We start from the raw sequence: 17,832 nt of genomic DNA, 5'->3' as shown, positions 1-17,832 counted from the left end.
GTGTCCTCAGATTCTCACTGTCCTGATCTCCCTGGCATCCAGGCCTGACTCACAGTCTCTCTTCTGCCTGAAAGACATGGCTGTTTCTGTCTCCCAGACTGCAGTTCTTTGGCTTCAGAGGTCGCAAGTTGGAGCTGCCCAGGAGAGGTCACCTTCCTGGGAAGACAGCACACAGCCCACACACATGTCAGAAGATCTCTGTACTTGCTCTAATACTCCCATGCTGCCCTGATAGATTAATAATAATTTTTTTTCTTTTTGGGTCACTCTGTTTTTATAGTCTCTGAGTCTTGGCCGTTGATGGGATTACACGGCGTCAGAGACTATAAAAACCAGCTCCCGGAAGAGAGCAGTGCAGTCTCCTGCCCCCGCACCTGGCTGACCTCGCCAGGGCCCCTTGGAGGGGAGCGGGTTAAGCTTTCCTCCCCGTCCCAACCAGGGCTCCGAAGACCTCCAGGACCAGCCACCACCATGCTGAGACCACTCTCCGCACACCTGAAGGTACCGGCAGAGGAACAAAGGCAAGCGGGTCTCGGGGCTGAGATCTCCAAGCCTACTCGGATCGGGGCTGAGCATCCTCCACCCAGATCCTCCGAATTCCAGTAGGCGGGGGTCACACCCACCAACTGGCCCCCTGGCGCAGTGTAATCCCATCAACGGCCAAGACTCAGAGATTATAAAAACCAGCTCCCGGAACCACGCGGCCGAGAATGCATCTTATGACATCTTATTCCTACTTTGGACAAACTGGCAGGCTACCGAATGTAACCTGCCCACACGGCAGAGTCTGGCAAACTCCCCGTGGCATACCCAATATGCCAAATACCAGTAACAATGATGGGTCTCATTCTCCTAAAGAGCCTTGAATATAGCACTTTCTTAAAAATCTCATGGCTAGGATGAAGGAGACGTTACTGGGGCCTGCTCGAGGCAATCGACGAATAACAGGATGGTCGTGATTCGTGATTGGGTCACGATGCTCTGGGGTTACTCCTGGCTCTGCACTCAGGAATTACTCCTGGCAGTGCTCAGGGGACCATATGGGATGCTGGGATTCGAACCCGGGTTGGCTGAATGCAAGGCAAACGCCCTACGTGCTGTGCTATCGCTCCAGCCCCAGTAATTTTTTAACAGCGGTTTTGGCATTTGTATTTTGCAAGTTTTCTTTTCCCACAGTGACTAGTCCTGGTTAGAGACCTTACAGGTTGTCCAGTCTGATCCCACCATATTTCTCAGCTGATCCTGGTTGACTGCCAAGAAAAGTAAATTGTTGCTTGAAACATTGATTCCCACTCCTGGGCAACTGCAGATTTTGAAAACCCATACTGTGTTTCCTGGAAGTGTGGGAATCTTGGTACCCCATTCAGATCCCTTTCACCACATAAGAGGATTCATCTTCCAGCTGCTAGGTTGGTTGCTCACAGCCACCCCTTTCTCTGGAAAATTGCCCTTGCAGGAGGCAGTATGGAGCTCTTGCACTGGGAATATACTTCACCTTTCCAAGCTGGTCAAGCTCTGCCCTGTGATTTGTGTTCCAAAGCCATTCCCCTGGGACCCTGGGATCAAGCCAGGCCTGGGCTTTGAGACTATCCCTGCTCAATGTTTTCTCTTTCTCTGTTTTGCTTCTCTCCTGGTTTTTTTTTTTTTTTTTTTTGCTTTTTGGGTCACATCCACCTGATGTTCAGGGGTTACTCCTGGCTCTGCATTCAGGAATCACTCCTGGCAGTTCTTGGGGGACCATATGGGATGCTGGGAATCGAACCCAGGTCAGCCGCGTGCAAGGCAAACGCCCTACCCGCTGTGCTATTGCTCCAGCCCCAACTTCTCTCCTTTTATAGGTTTTTCTAGAAGTGTACTCCCTTCCAAAAAAAAAAAAAAGTGACCTAATGCATCTCAGGCTGTTTCTAAGACAATGGGTTTAATTTCAGAATCTTTCTCAGCACAGAGCACCAGATTCTAAAAATAGTTAAGTTCTACTACTAAGTCTATCACAAATTTATTTTGAGCAAGTCACTGGCACCTTCTGGTAACAGTTAAGATAGTTCCCAAAAGGCGTTCGAGCCATATTCCCTTGCACACCAGCCATGCCAAACCAAGCAGGGGCATCAGACCAAGAAGGAAAAAATGGAATGTCTTACTCAAAGAAAAGACACCTAGAATCAGGCTTGTCTCTTCAGTTTTATTACAGGACACATTGGGGGCAGAGAGTGTAGTAGAGGGGTGACAAGAGGGAAGCTGGGGCCCAGTGCAGGTGCAGGGGTTTGGCAGAGGAAGAAGGCCCAGCACCAGGACTGTCTATAATGCAACAGGCCTTCTGACTCAGGACAAGAAAAGGGCCTGCTTGTGGGGGAAGCTGAGTCCCTCCACATTAGGTGGCTCAGGGCACGGGTTAAACCACCCATACCCGGAAGGGGTGTCCCCTCACCCCTGCAAGGGGCTTGCAAACTGTCTCACAAAAGGGCACATAGGATCTGGCGGAGCTTGCTGGAAAGAGGGGAAAAGAGACCTTTTGGCTTTTTTTTTTTCTCACGCCAATAAAAAATGGTAGGGGAGGGTCAGAGAGAGAAAGCACAGCAGACAGGATGCTTACTTTGCACGTGGCCTACCCAGGTTCAATCTCTATCACCCTTAGGGTTCTCTGAGCCCACCAGGGATGATCTTTGAGTACAGAGCCAGAAGTAAGCCCTGTGTACCACTGGGTGTTGGCCCCCAAACAAAAACAAATAAGGCAGAGGAGACAGATGGGGGTAGGCCGCGGCAATTCAGTACAAAAGGAAACCCTCCAAAAAATCAAGAGGGGCTGAATCTCATGTGAAGTCTCTGCACTTCCCTGAGACTCAGCTTCTTTATCTATAAAACAGGAACAAAACGGTATTTGTCTCAGGTTAGTGTGAGGATGAAATGGGAAAATACATGTGGTTTTTAACAAAGACGGTAAAGGCTCTTGGGGACAGCTATTTTTATTCTTGATAGAACACTGAGAACAAGAGCTGGGCTATGAGGAAGGCTCAGTTGTGGAGGCGCCCCAGGCAGGCAGGGAACTCAGGCAGAGAGCTCTGGGGCGCCCCTCAGGAACTGTCTTCCTCCTTCTACTCTCTAGGACTGAGGTGGGGGAACACAGCACAAGGGCCCCTCGTGGACAGGTTTGAGTGGCGGACAGGCTAGAACTGAAGGTACACTGATCCTCTGAGAACTATTTTTAAAAAGCTGGAAGAGAAGAGAGGAACGTTTCTTCCCACAGGACAATCGCAAAGACATCAAGCTGGATCCATCTAGGATTTCAGATCCAGCCATCATGGGGCGGTTGTGGGTAGGGGTAAAGCCCTCTTCTTTCTCCTCAGTGCTGGGATTATCAAAAATACTTATAAACTGTGAGAAAGTTCACATAAAAAATTTTTTTTCCTGCTTGTATAAAAAAGAGATGGCCACTGTTTGTGGCTCAGGACATAGACCAAGGCCCAAGTGGCCAAGGGCCAACGGCTACCAGCTGGATTGGGTGCCCTAACGGTTGGGTGGGCTGTGCTCTTGGCCGGGCTACCCTTCTATGGAGCTGGGGTCTGAGGATGATGGGAGCACTGGTTCCAGCCATGCTGCTGGGAGCCTGGGCTGGGGCAGGTGGCGGCGTGTCAAGACTGTGGGCCTTAGGGGCTGCTCAGGGGACCCGCTGTTAGGGGCTGAGCTGACCTCTGACAATCCCTGAAGTAGGCCGGGGGGAGGAAGGTCCTATCTTATATCAGTTAGTGGTCTGGGGGAGCAGTAGGGGTACAGAATGATCTCCCCGTATGAAGCAGGAATGTTTCCCTCAGCCCCTGGGGTCAGAGCTTCCCCATGTTTCCTCTGGATGGGGATAGGGGTGACCCTGATTTCCTAGCACTCACTCCACCTGGTTCTATGCCCCTCCCGAAGACCTGAGCTATGGGCCCGACGAGGCCAAGGGCAGTAACCCCAGGTCCCATTCTCAGGGTGGGCCCTCAAGCAGTTTCTGAATCCAGGAGGGCTGGTGATGTCAGCCAGAGCTACAAGATCAACCCAGGTTCCCCTCCTCTACCCCCCTCAGCTAGGATGTACACCCTCAGTTAATCCTGCCTGGTGCACAGGCAGCCAGAGGATAAGAGTGCTGAGTATGGGCGCCTCTGAAATTTGAAATGTGTGAGGACCACTGGCTCAGAGGCTGTGGGTCTGGTGTCCATGATGTAGCCTCTTTTCGGGAGTCCCACAAAGCCTGGCTGCTCACTGCCCAGAGCCACACTAGGACTGGAGGAGGGGCAGGCCTCGCCGCAGACCCTCCCTCAGGAACTGCATGTAGGTGGTCGTGGATGGGTCTTCAAAGGTGGACGAGAAGCTGAAGACGTTGCCCTCAACGTCCTCGGGCTTCATGGAGGTGATGTCCAAGAAGTAGTTGGCGTTAATGTGGTGGACCTAGGAGAAGGGCGGAGTGAGGTAAGTGGGGCTCACCTAGGGGCAGACTCCCTTCCTGTCACCCGTGACCTCCTTGGAGCAGCTACTACTAGGACTCACTGCCACCTCTCTGAGTGCGCGCATAGTAGGATCGCCAGAAGCACATGCGGAACCCAGCCCAGGGCCAGGCCGTTACTCTCCTCCCTGCTCACACAGCCCTTCCACACTTCAGGCCTTTCATCCACCCCACCCTGCCCTGCCACGCTCACCACTCCCGAACTCAGCCACCTCGGGGGCTGCGTCCCCACAGGCTACCCCGTCCAGCTAGTGAGGGTCCAGGGAGCGGGTAAAGGAGTGAATAAACAGACCAAGTGAGCAGGAAGACACATAGCAGACAGTCCCAGGTAGTGTTCTGTTTGCCCAGTGTGAGCGTGCTGGCCTGCTCCACCACAGTGGGTGCTGGTGGACAGGTGTGAACTGACGGGGCTCCCCCACGCTTTTCTCTCAGGCACGCAATACTCCAGGGGCCCACTCTCTGAACCCAAACTGGGGCCAGCAGGCTCTGGTTGTACCTCTTCCTAGCCTAAAGACCTGGACACTTGTCCAGACAACCCTGGCCTCTGCTCCTGCACAGTTGTCTGGGGGCGGGGGAGGAGGGAGGGAGGGCGGGCAGTCCCAGGACCAGCCTGAGGACCACACCTTTACCTGAGTCCCCCACTTATCCCCTGGGACTTAAAAGACAAGGCAGTTGTGAGCTGAAGGGTTGGGAAAGCTGAGGCTCACGCACACACAGACACAGACATACACAGACACACAGACACATATGCCTGGTGGAAAGCAGCTCCAGTTTCTAATTGTGACTCCACCAAGTCTCTGGAACTTCCTAAGTTTGCTTATTTGTACACCTGAGCAATTGTGATCATCTTCCCCACCGAGCGCAGAGGGAGGCCTGTGGGTGATGTTGCGCTGGGAGCTGGCCTACCCTCTGATCCCCAGGCTGGCCACAAAGACAGGGAAGGATACCTTCATTCCAGCTCCGACTCAGGTCTGCACCAGCCCACATGGTGACCATCTCAAAGGGTTATTGAGAATGCCCTTGCCCTCACCCTGCAGGCGCACCCAACACCCCCAGTCGTGGGGCATCCCGTTTCCTGCTCTGTAGTCCTGAGAGCAGCTGGCTGAGAAGCCTGAGGGCCGGGCAGCCACGAACTGCCTCCTACGTACCACGGTGCCATTGGGCAGGCAGACCATCATCTCCACTGGGAAGCTGTACTTCTCCAGGTGTAGGCTGGCCAGCTTCTGGTGGGTGGCGCTCTGCGGGTTGTTCTGTGGGGACAGTGGGCACACTCTGCGTGTCTGGCCTCCAGAACTGTCCCTGGGGCTGTTTTCACCCACCTGCCCCTCACCTGCAGGTCTTCTAGCTCCTTCACCAGGGACCAGGTGCTGATGAAGCTCTCGTTGAGGAGGGCGAGAATGGGCGAACTTTCCAGGACTGTCTCCCGGAGAGTTCGCCCGGAGCCTGTTCAGGAAGAGGTGAGGCCAGAAGTGAGCCCCAGCCCCGCCCCCTAAGCCCAACTCGTCTTGCTGGGGTTTTCACTGTCAGGGACAGTGGTCTGGTCTGTGCCCCACCCCGCGGTGTGACTCTAGGGCTTGCAGGGAGCTGCCTCAGGGAAGTTAGCATTGCACTGCAGCTGCCAGGCCAGGACTCAGCTCTGTGCCCCAGGGCCTCTGAATACACAGTTCTGCACCGAAGTTCCTTCCTCATGCCACTGCCAGACTCCTTTCCTATTTCAGCCTCTATGACAGGTGCTCAAAAGCCTTTGCAGGGCCCTGCCATACATACCAAAGGCAGTGGCCTCGGTTGCCCATGATACTCACTGACAGACACCCACAGAATCCCTCCTTGCTTGGCTCATCAGAGAAGTTTCTACGGAACTGAGTATAGAGACGTGCCTCTGGCATGACTTTCCGGCTTTACAGAGTACTAGGCACCTGCCTGCCTGTCTCCTGTGCAGGTCTGGGAGCCAAAAACGTTACCTTCTCTTATCAGTGAGAAAACCATGGCTTGCACAGGGTTTCTTAGCTGAGAGGGGCTGAGCTGGTCCCTTCCTCCGTGCAGAGGCTCAGCATGACCCCGAATCCACTCTCTGCCCCACGTAGCCCCCCTCTCCATGCCATGGGCCTCAGAGCCCCCTGCAGCTAACGACGTGTGAAGTCTCGAAGTTGTCCCCAGAATGGCAGCTCCCTCACCTCAGCAGGACTGGTCGTCCAGGGCTCCCCACAGCAGGATGGAGTGCACCAGCTTGTTCTGGGCCTTGGCCTGGTCGAAGGCCTCCGTGAAAGGGAGGTAAGCGACCTGTGCCGAGTACAGATGGAGGAAAGGAGGGTGAGCCCAGCCTGGGGGGGGGGGGGGGGGGTTGGGGGAGGCACGCAGCAAGGGAGGGCTGGGGGAGGGCTGAGAGGGGCAGGCTGGGCCCTGTAGGGAGGCACCTTAGCCGTGAGGTAGCCCCCAGACCTGTCACTCCCAGTCCCCAGCCTCACCTTCTTGAAGGGATACATGGCCACCTCCAGGCGCCCTGCAGCCTCCTCCCAGCTCAGCTCCTGTTGCCACTTGATTTCCTCAAACACAAACTGCAGGGGCTCTCCCGAGGGCAGGCGGCTGTCGATGGTGTTACCGTCCTCGTCCAGAATCACAGATGGCACTGAGGGGCCGGTGGCCTCCAGCTCCATCTGAGATGGAGAGCAAAAGAGGGGGGTCACCCAGGAGGATCTCCAAGAAGTGCCGGAGAGATCCTCAGGTTACCTTATGGCTGCAGAGGTGGGGAAATCGAGGCAGGCTGGGTTTCAAGGTTATGCCATATGTCTGGGACAAAGCCAGTATCCCACCAGGCCCCAGTGCAGACATGGGAGCAGGAAGTTTCCATCTGTTAGGAGCCCTGTGCTTCAGTCTGGAATGTTCTGAGGCTCTTAGCCCAGGATCCTCTGTAGGCCAGTGAGGGGCACCATAGGGTCCAAATTGCCTCGCCAGGCAGGAGAGATAGTAGAGAAGGTGGGGTGTTTGCCTTGCATGTGGCTGACCTGAGTTTGATCCCTGGCACCCCATATGGTCCCCTGAGAACTGCCAGGACTGATTCCTGAGTACAGAGTCAGGAGTAAGTCCTGAGTACTGCTGGGTGTGACCCCTCCCAAACCAACCAACCAAACAACAACGACAACAACAACAACAAACAAAACCCAAACCAAATGGCCCTGCTGTTCTCGCCAGCAGGGACGCCATGCTCACCTGTGGTATGTAGCCGATGTCCACCTCCATGTTGCTGCTCTCACTGGCCCCATACAGCCACTCCATGTCCACGTTCAGAGACCTGGAAATCCCAGCAAGCCTCTCAGCTGCATGTGGACATGATATCACCCCCAAGTGCATGACTGACGCCCTCTGACAGGTGAGGGCTGGAGGCAGGGCGAGGTGAGCCCTAGGCTGCATGGCAGGGCTTGGGGATCTTTGGTCTCCCTGGATGCCGCTTCAAGCACCACAAACCCCCACTGGCCCACAGAGGGTTTCACATTCCTGTCTCCCACCTGCCACTGTTCTGACAGTCAGTGCACCCCAGAAGAAAGGGACCCGGAGGGAAAATTGGTCTCTGCTCTCAGCAGCCGGAAAGCTGACCTGATCGGGTGCCATCTGCAGAACCACCATATGAGGGCGCCCCAACACTGACCATCAGCAAGCTTTGGTGAGGCAAGAGGGTGGGGTCCCTGGCACCTCAGAGAGATCAGCAATCATCACTCCTTGTGGTCTGGGCCTGGGGCTGGCCACTTGCTCCTTTCCTTCTGTTAAGACCAAGACCTTTAGCCCCAGGGTGGGAGCAGATAAGGCCAGGAGAGAGAGAGAGAGAGAGAGAGAGAGAGAGAGAGAGAGAGAGAGAGTGTCTGTGTGTGTTTGTCCAGTCCTTCATGTTCTCTGCAGACCAAGACCTATAGCTCCAGGGGTGGGAGCAGATGTGGCCAGGAGAGAGAGAGAGAGAGAGAGAGAGAGAGAGAGAGAGAGAGAGAGAGAGAGAGAGAGAGAGAGAGAGAGTCCAGTCCTTCATGTTCCCTGCAGACCAAGACCTATCCTTCATGTTCCCTGCAGCCCTGGTCCCTTTGAGACTGAAGAAGATGTGTGTGTGTGTGTGTGTGTGTGTGTGTGTGTGTGTGTGTCCAGTCTTTCCTGTTCCCTTTAGACCCAGGGTGGGAGCAGATGTGGCCAGGAGGGTGTGTGTGTGTGTGTGTGTGTGTGTCCAGTCCTTCTTGCTCCCTGCAACCCTGGACCCTTCAAGACTGAGGAAGATGCTGCTGCTCCTGAGGGCACAGTTCTCTTCTCAGCCCTCCTGCTCAAGAGCCAGGTTCCCACCTAGCAGACGAGGACGTGGAGACCCCTAAAGACAGTCCCAGCAGGCCCACAGCCACCAATGAGACTGAACTCTGGGCTGCTGATGCCTGGCCACGTCTCATCCCTGGGTCAGGAGGGAAGCATCTGAGGCCAGACCTTCAAGACACTCTGCTGCCCTGTCAGGAGGGGCCCCTCAGCAGGCCAGGCAGAGGGCACTGCACAGCCCATAACCACCAGGCTCTGGAGACCTCAGGTCTGAGCATGAGCTGTTCCCACTGCCACTTCACGCCCAGTCTCTGTGCAGCCTGCCCGGATGCTCGCCCTTTCTGTGGCATGAGCAGGATGTGGCACTGGGTCTGTTCGCAGATGGGGTTGGGGGCTCTGGCGTCAGGGTCTGTGGGCTGTGGTTGTGTATCGGGGTGGAGCTGGCAGGTCAGGCTGACTTGGAGCTTTGGACACACGTGTGGTGATGGAACAGGCCCTCCACCTGCTCCTTACTGCCTCATGCTGCCTCCTCCTGAGTCAGCTCCAGGCCCTTCCCTCAAGGGCATCCAGGCCAGACGGGTGGCTCTGGGGAACAAGGAAGGAGCAGAGACAGGGACCTATGGGCGCTTGTTTCAGACCTCCTGGGCCTGGGAGGGTGGGCACAGGGTAGCCAGGTCTGGGCCAAGACTCGCCGAAGCTCTCACCTGTGGTTGGGCACGAAGAGCCGGAAGTCGCGGACATGGGTGGCATCTTTGGAGATGATAATATGACCGGTGAACTGGCCGGGTGAGAACCAGAAGGGGAAGCTGGGAGGTTCGCTGAGCTGGAACTCAGCATGGATCCTAGGGGGAAAGGGGTCTGGCTGAAATCAGGACACCCACCCAGCCCCCAGTTTCTGCCCCCAACACCAAACCCTTAGCAAAAAGACTGGTGTCAGGGAGAGGCCAGATGGGGGAGCCGGGAGAAGGCCTGAGCCTCACGCACAGGGGTGCAGCCTGGAGCGTTGGGCCTGAGGGTATGTGGTGAAGGGGCCCTGCTCTCAAATCCCCTCCGCGGAACCCCAGACACAACCTAGTCACCAGCTATGCACGGCATGATCCAGGCCTTTTCCTCTGGGGAGAATGTCCACCCACACCTGGGGAAACTGGGGCTGAGAGCCCAGGCTGCAGGTCTAGGATTACAGGGAGTGAGGGTTGGGGACTTCAAGCTCTCTCTGGGCTCCGGGTGAGCTGGGGTGGCTGACCGGAACATGATGGTGTAGTAGAAGTCGCTGATGGCTGTCAGGCAGGCAACAGCCCCCTGGGGGGCGAAGCGGGTCTTCACGAAGGGCCTCGGGTGAAACATGCTCAGGAGCCTGTGGATGATGACCTGGAGGATGGCAGAAGGGTCTGGCCTGTTCGTCTAGGCCCTGTCTAGGCTGCAGAGCCCACGGAGGCCCAGGGAGGCCCAGGAAGGGGAGGGGCGGCGGGGGCGGCCCTGGTGCGGGGGCTCTCGCGTCTTCTCACCTCCTTGCCTTTGGGTGGTGGTGGGTAGAAGCGGTTGTTGGACAAGTAGCCAGTGAAGATGCTCAGCTCGCTGGGGATGAGCCACCAGGGCTTGCCCAGCTCGGCCTGGCCCCGCGGAGGCAGGAAGGGCCTGAAGTGGCGGGCGGCAAACACGGCGCTTGGGGAAGCGGCGCTCGTCCAGTTGCGGAGGCCGGACAGAGCCAGGTGGGAGACCTGGGGTAGGAGAGAGCTCTGGGGCTCCGAGCACCCCGACTTTGGGGTCATCCAATTGAGGGTGGGGGTCGCCGTGGAGCCTTAAGGCAACCCATCAGGAAGCAGGAGGTGAGGGGGCCCAGCCTTATGACAGTGCCAGGCTGGGCACTGCCCGAGGCTTAGGACACCCGGGGCTGTTGAGGCAGCTGAGGGCCTCTGCCCTCCTCACCAAGCCCCTGTGGACAGTGCCCAGCCTCACTTGGTCCTGTGTCTCCTTGCAGCAGCTGGCAGGCTGGGCCATGCTGACGCCTGCTCTGGTGTCCCCCTCCCCCCCAACCTGGATCCCTCAAATTCTCCTCCTGGTGCCTATACCTGATCAGAGCCAAATTTAAGGAAGGAGGCGGTAACCGACCACCCTTCAGGGGAAATCCCCAGGGCTGAGGGCACGATGAGGCCATAGAGACAGGAAAGAAAGGTCACCTGAGGGCAGTCCTGTCGGGCACCCAGCCAGTCCCCAGTTTTCACCCCTAAGACCAGAATCCTTCGTGAGAAGACTGGTGCTAAGTCAGGGAGAAGTGGGGGTCCGGGAGGGCTGGGGCAGGGAGAAGGCCGTAGAGAGTGGGAGGGTCTGAATCCCCGAAGCTCTTGGGCTACACAGGAGCCTGGCCCCCAAGACAGCTCTGATGCCCCAGGGGTCACTTGGCAACTAGGAGCTCCCTGAATTTCTCACCCCAGCCTGCTCCTCTCTTGGCTCAGTGGGAAAAGGGGTGGAAGGAAAGGGGTGCAGGGAGCTCCTACAGAGTGGAAGGAGGCTGGCTGTGCAGACCAGGAAGAGCTGCCAGCCTCGGCCCGAACTCAGGCTAATCAGCCTGCTAGAGCCCTGTTCCCCTGAGTAGTGGGGGGTGGTGGTGGTGGCGGCTGGGCTCTGAGGCCAGGGCTGAGGTGCTGACCCTGCTCACCTGTTCTCCCTGCTCTTTGGGGCCAGAGCTGGGTTTCCAACCACCTACCAACTCCCCGAGATGTCCCCTCACCTCCACCAGGTCCAGACTGACCTCATTTCCGGCCCCCCAGCCCTGCTTCCTCCCTAGGGTCCCCCAGGACAGCTGGCCTGCCCACGCTGACAAGAAGTGCCCAAGCTGACCAGAAGTCTGAGTCACTAGACCCCGCCCCTGCTGTGCCACGCCCATCTTGCCTCCTTTCCCTGCATCCTCCTGGCTGTCCAGCCTCCATCACTACCGTCTCCCCCACCGGCTCCCCCTCCCTCTGGGAATCAGTTTCTTGCCTCCTGCGTCCCCTCCAGCCACCAGCACGAGAAGCAGAGATGTAATGAGGGACACCCCATTCCAGCATGTGCCAGGGCCTTTGCTCTGCAACCTTGCAGTCTGTGTGGCCTGGCAGCGCCTTTCCCAGCCTGTGTGTCCCCAGGGTCCTAGTCTACTCACAGGCCTTTATTCCTAAATGCTGATGGAGTGTGGCTTGGGCAGTGTGGAGAAGTTGTTCCCAGTGCAGGGGTACCACACAGCACACTTCCAGCTGGACACAAGCTGGGGCTGCAGAGGCCAGAGGAGGGCCAGGAGAGGTGGGTGGTTCTGGGTGTGCTGCAGACCTGCCCGCCCCCACCCCCCGGCCTCAGGAGCATGGCCCAGGCACTGTCTCCACTCCACCTCGGGCTCTCACAGTGAATCTAGGGCCCAGGGTGTATATATATATGTGTGTGAGTGTGGGGGTAGGGGGTGGCAGGGAGGGGGGTTAATCCCTTGTGCTGAAGACTGACCTGCATTAGGTAGGGTTGTGTGGTGAGAGTGCAGCGGCCTACCTACATTCAGTTTCTCTAGCCACTGCTTTCTCCCCTTCCCATCCCTGGTCCTAGCCTCCTTCTCCCATGGCTTCCAGCAGATGTCACTACCTCAAGGAAGCTCTCCTGGATTTCCCCTCTGGGTTAGACGCTCAGACTTGTCTCTTCACTGTTCCACACCAGACTGTGTGCACACACACATTTTGGACTCTCAGGGCCTGTCGCACTGGGTTCCTGAAGGACAACTGGGGAAGGAAGGAAGGAAGGAAGGGAGGGAGGGAGGGAGGGAGGGAGGGAGGGAGGAAGGAAGGAAGGAAGGAAGGAAGGAAGGAGATAGGAGGCAGACAGGCAGGAAGGAAGTAGATGGAAGAATGGATAAACAGCACAGATGCTCTTCCTGTCTACTGTCCTGTCTATGGCCCCTATCCTGTTTCCTCTTCTGAACTTACCCCTAGGAACCCATTTTTGCTCTTGGTCATGGACTCTAGGAGCAGAGGCTGGAACTTGGCCTTGATGGTGAGCGTCTCCTCACTGGGGTCCAGGGGCAGCTCCTCCTCCTCCTCATAGCTGGCCACCGGGGTTGACCCTATGAAACATACACAGATGGAGAGTTCCCAGGCTCTGGTATGAAGTCTCCCTTCTCTCTCCCCCATGCCAGGAGAGGGGGTGGCAGCAAAGCCCCAAAGGAGTCTCCAGTGTGTATCCTGCTTCAGTAATGGGGGCTCTGCCACCAACTCCACCCCCCACAGGAGCAAGTGTGGGCTCAGAGCGGAGTATGACTCCCTTGGTCACTTGGCTAGGTAACGGAGGGTCAGGAGTCCGTCCAACTCAGGCCTGCTTAGCTTAAAATTCACAATCCCTCACAACCCCCTTCTACTGAGTTAGCCTCTCAAAGATTCATTTTCTCAAAGACCCCAGAGGACCTAGACTCCAGCCTTGGCACATGAGATGGTGGGGGTGTGGCTTGATGTGCTAAGGATGACCAGGCTGGGTATGCAGGAGTCCAGGGAACCCTCACTTGGGGTGCCATGAGCAGAGATGTCAGGGTCAGGGGGCCGCCATACCGTGCCGGGACTCTGACCTAGTGCTCTGGCCTCCGATCTGTGCTCCAGCTGCCAACCTAGTGCTCTGGCCTCCAACCTAGTACTCTTGCCTCTAACCTATGCTTTGGCCTCCAACCTGTGCTCTTCCCTCCAGGCTGCCTGCAAAAGTCTGCTCCCTTCGCCCTGCCCTATGAGCTCCAAACTGAATCTGAGATGTCTGGATTTTAAATCCACCAAAAGTGGCCTCTGAGCAAGCTGCCAGGATCCCCAAGCACCAAAGAAAGAGGCCACACTGTGGGGTCTGAAGGGAAGGCGTGGGGCCAGGCCAGCACACCCCGGCTTTGGAGGAGTTTGGCAATTTCCTGGACACCTGGGAGCAAATCATTCAGCCCCTCTGGTCTTGCTGTATTAGAGAGACTCAGGCGCCCCCCACACTCCCGTATTGGGAGGAAATAAACTGGCTCAAGGAAGTGCTCATTTAGTACTCAACCACTGAGGGGAGCAAGACACCCAGGTTCCCTCTCGGGGTGCAGAGTTCTGTCCTGGAGTGAGGGGACTTCTCCTCCCTGAGTTTTCTGGGTGGCCCCATTTCCTTGCTGGGGGAGGCTGGAGCTAAGCTAGCTTGATCCAGCTCTTCCTGCTTAGGGATCCTGCCACATTTGTCATTTTTCAGGGGCCAGAGTCCTTATGAAGGGTTAAGGGAGAAATGAAGCCTATTTCAAAGGGGGGTGACTAAGAGAAGGGAGGCTGTGGACGCATGTGGTATTAGAGCAGGTAGGTCCTGCCATGTCCACCCTCAGATGGGTATTTGTTGATGGATGAGCCCATGGCTTGAGCAGGGGCATTAAGACTGGGAACCAGTGGGACGGGCAGTTTCTGGACTCAGCCCCTAGCACTCCCAGGCTCCTGCAGTAAACCCCAGTCCCGGGAAACAAGGTTATTCCTGCATTGGTAAGTCAGTGCAGCAGAACTGTTTTTCCCAAAGCGATCCAGTCAGAAACCCCAGAGGAAGGCAACAATTGGGAACATGCGGAGTAATTAGTCAGCCTTGTGGATTCAATTATTTTGGTGCTATCAGATAATTATTGATAATAATGCTCAGCACTTTATATAGTCTTGTTTCTCATTAAAAGAACGACTTATATGCAACATTTGCTTATTATACACAACTTGTAAAACCTTTAAGGTGAGCAGAAGAAAATGAAATGCACGTGTAACTGTGCCAATTAGAAAGGCTGCTCCACTTCCGGCCTAGATTCAGTGTTTGGGGGTTTGTTTTCCTCAAACTGGGTCCGATTTTGCACTCAATTTCCCTGATGGAGAAAACCTGGGTATGAACAAGTTCAAGGGGGGTCACAGGTCACCAGGGAGAACACTAGCTCTCTGACCCCAGAAAAGGGGAGGTGACTGTGCACGCATGGAGAAATGAGCACAGTCAAATAAGAGGGGCGCACGGTCCAGCCTGCTACCTGCCCAGCTAAAATCACCACAGAACCAGTGGTACCTGAGCTAGTGATACACAGATTTGCATTTTCCATCTGACCAAGCTCCCCTGGCAGGGATCACAGTCCCCGAGCCGGCGAGCAGCTGCCCTCCCCGCACATGGAGACACAGCAAGGCCAGCACGGACCTCAGGGACATGCTCGACCGAGAGCAGCTGACATCGAGTTCTTGCCTTTCCCTCCTACTGGCCTACTTACACTGCGAAATCTGCAGAGCAAGTGGGTGCCTAAGACCTTCCGCTCATCAGTGAGAGAATTCAGGAGATAAAGCATTTGTGTGTGGTTTCGGTGGCTGGGAACTGGTTCTACTCTGTGGTACCACATATGGTCTCCTGAGCACTGCAGGGTATGGCCAAATGCCCCCCTTACCCCCAAGTCCCCCAAATTGTAAGTTTAAGAAATATTGCAAGAGAGGCCAGAGAGACAGTACAGTGGGTAAGGCATCTGCCTTGCACACCACTGACCCAGGTTCGAACCCTGGCGTCCCATATGGTCTCCTGAGCACTGTTAGGAATGATTTCTGAGTGCAGAGCCAGGAGTAACCCCTAAGCATTGCTGGGTGTGGACCTCCCCTCCTGAAAAAATGTCGCGAGAGGCTGGGGATGCAGCTCAGTGGCTTGTATGCTTGAGACCTGGGTTTCATCCTGGCACCTCAAAAACAAAAACCAAAAAGCCATGAGCAGTGGAGGGGGGGTGGAGAGGACCCAGGTGCTATGGGGCTGATGATGCTGTGAGAAATATAGTTTTTGACTGATTTTTGTTGTGGGGGCTATACCTGGTGGTGCTTAAGGCTCAGTATGCTATGCAGTGCTACCCAGGAGTGCTTTGCAGTGCTGAAGATTAAACCCAGGCCTTTCACATGCATACCATGTGCTCCCGTCTTTGAGCCATCTCTCTGGTCTCTGATATGACTGTTTAAAGGTGTTGAGAGACCACCGGGGTTACACCCAGTGGTGCTCAGGAGACCAGGAGTTGGACTCGGGGAGTCAAATATGCTAGGCCTGGGCTCTACCACTTGAGCTGTCTCCCCAGTCCTAGAGAACCATTCTGTCATTAGAACATTTGAGCTGCTCCTCTACAAAAATGTCTCATTGCAAACAGGCAAAAATGGATCGGACTCTGCACCCCTGGGCAAGGCTTGGTCTGGATAGGGAGTCAAAGTGACACTCCTCCGCTGTCCACTGACTGCCTGCTGCCCACGAGGTACTCAGCAAACTCTAATCCCCAATGATCTGCACTGCGGCAGGACCCAGAGCTGGAACTCCAGGTTCTGATCCTGGCTCCTTGTTGGCTGGAGAAGCTGGCCAACCTTCCCGTGCCTCCATCTCCCCAGTTACAAACACAAGGATGATGAGGACAGGACTCACGGCTATGGGGCCCAGGGAAATTGGAAGAGCTGGTTCACAGGAAGTGCTCAAGGTGAACTGGGGCCCGAGGAACACTGGACTCTCTTCACAGGTGAAGAACATGTGTGTGGGAGCACCACCAGCTGGGAAATGTCCCAGTGCCCACAGCTCCGGTGAGCCCTTCCTGCCAGGTCACTGTGCCGTACCTGTCAGCTTCTCGGCGATGGGCTTGAACTCCTCGGGACTGATGCGCAAGTCCCCATCAGTGTCCAGCGAGGAGAAGAGGAAGAGGCCTTCGTTGCCCAGGGCCTTCAGGGCTGACTCCTGCCGGGAGGGAGGGGCTGGCTGACTGGGGTCCCGACACCCTCAGCTGCTGAGGGGCAGCTGAGTCCCATCAACACGCCAGTCCATCTGTCCACTGCTCCCTCTGCTGCCCGGAGCCCGCTCCTCTCATCCCTCCCGCTTCCTGCTTCCCTCCTGCCCCATCCCTGCCCAGTCTGAGCCCCACCCTAGTCTGCCCTGTCCCGGCACCCTTCTACCTGCCCAGCCCCATTCACCCCGATCTTTCACCCCTCCCCACGGTCCCTGCGCTCCCCAGACGCCACTTGGCTCTTCGCTGTCCTCTGTCCCATCTCCCTCCGATCCGTGGCCCTGGACCCCGCCTCATACCGGCCAGCTCTTTCACCTCCCCGCTACCGCATCCGTCCTGCCAAGCGGGGTCCCCCCCACCGCGCCCCCACCTCCCGGGGCCAGGGGTCCCGGCCGGCCGTCCCCCCTCCCCGCCGGCCCTCCCGCGGGCGCGCTCCCCGGCCGACCTGCAGCGCGGCCGCCTGGGCCTGGTGGTGGCGGGCGTAGGCCCGGGCGGCGGCGGCGGCGGCGGCGGCCAGCAGGGCCCCGAGCAGCGCCAGGCCGCGGGCGCGGGCGCGGGGCGGGCGCGGCGCGGGCGCGGGCGCGGGCGGCGCGGCGGGCCCGGGGCTGGGGGTCCGGCGGGCGCCCGGCGGGGCCCGGCCCATGGCGGCGGCGGGCAGCGGCTGGCCGGGCGCCGGGCGGGAGCGGCGGGCGGGGCGCGGGGCGCGGGGCGGGCCGGGGCTGCGGGCGCCGGGGCGGGGCGGCCCGCGGGGTCCCGGGCGGCCCGCGGGGTCCCTGGCGCCCCGAGCTGTTCCTTCCTGCGCCCCCTCGTCCGAGAGCGAGCCAGCCCTCGGCGTCCCAGCGCCAGGAGCGTGCATGGGCAGAGCCGGGCAGGGAGGCCCCCGCAGGGCCCGAGCCTTTCTGGGGGGTGGTGGGGGCACGGGGGTGGGGGAGCAGGCTTCTGCCCCTGTGGAGGGACGCCGCAGAGGGTCCCCTCCCTCCCTGCCCTCCAGCGGCCGAGGGGCGCCCCACTTACTCCTTACTTTCTGCAAGATCTTCCTTCCCCCATTCCTCATGGACACCTCCGCTGGGACAGTACCTGTTGGAGGCCACCCAGGCATAGGAGGTGAGGCCCTACATCCCTCACCTCCAGGCAGGCAAAGCCTCCCCTTCCTGTCCCTCGAGGCTCGGGATAGGAGGGAACACACGGGCTGGCCAGGCTGGCAGCCCCTTGGGTGGCCAGGCAGTGCCCGTGTTCCCTGGCTTTTCTGCTGGACCCAACCTGGCCACGGTTGCTTTTTCAGAGAAGCACACTGGGTGTTCTTGAAGGGGCCCTGTGAATAGAG

General features: G+C 57.5%; 1 protein-coding gene across 1 annotated transcript; it reads right to left on the bottom strand.

Moving 5' to 3' along the window:
- Positions 1-4,123: 4,123 nt before the first annotated feature.
- SELENON (selenoprotein N) lies at positions 4,124-17,151 on the bottom strand. Its single transcript, XM_056123279.1, has 12 exons — positions 16,954-17,151; positions 16,345-16,462; positions 12,697-12,833; positions 10,261-10,473; positions 9,999-10,123; positions 9,460-9,597; positions 7,682-7,763; positions 6,940-7,128; positions 6,649-6,754; positions 5,805-5,917; positions 5,623-5,724; positions 4,124-4,419 (listed from the first exon to the last, which is right to left on the bottom strand). The coding sequence occupies exons 1-12, from the start codon at positions 17,149-17,151 to the stop codon at positions 4,249-4,251; spliced, it is 1,692 nt and encodes a 563-aa protein (XP_055979254.1). The 3' UTR covers positions 4,124-4,248.
- Positions 17,152-17,832: the final 681 nt, after the last annotated feature.

This window comes from Sorex fumeus, unplaced genomic scaffold (genome assembly GCF_029834395.1).
Source record: "Sorex fumeus unplaced genomic scaffold, SorFum_2.1 ptg000047l, whole genome shotgun sequence".
Taxonomy (NCBI): Eukaryota; Metazoa; Chordata; class Mammalia; order Eulipotyphla; family Soricidae; genus Sorex; species Sorex fumeus.
The sequence above is the reverse complement of the archived record's forward strand: the minus strand, read 5'-3'. Positions and strand labels throughout refer to the sequence as shown.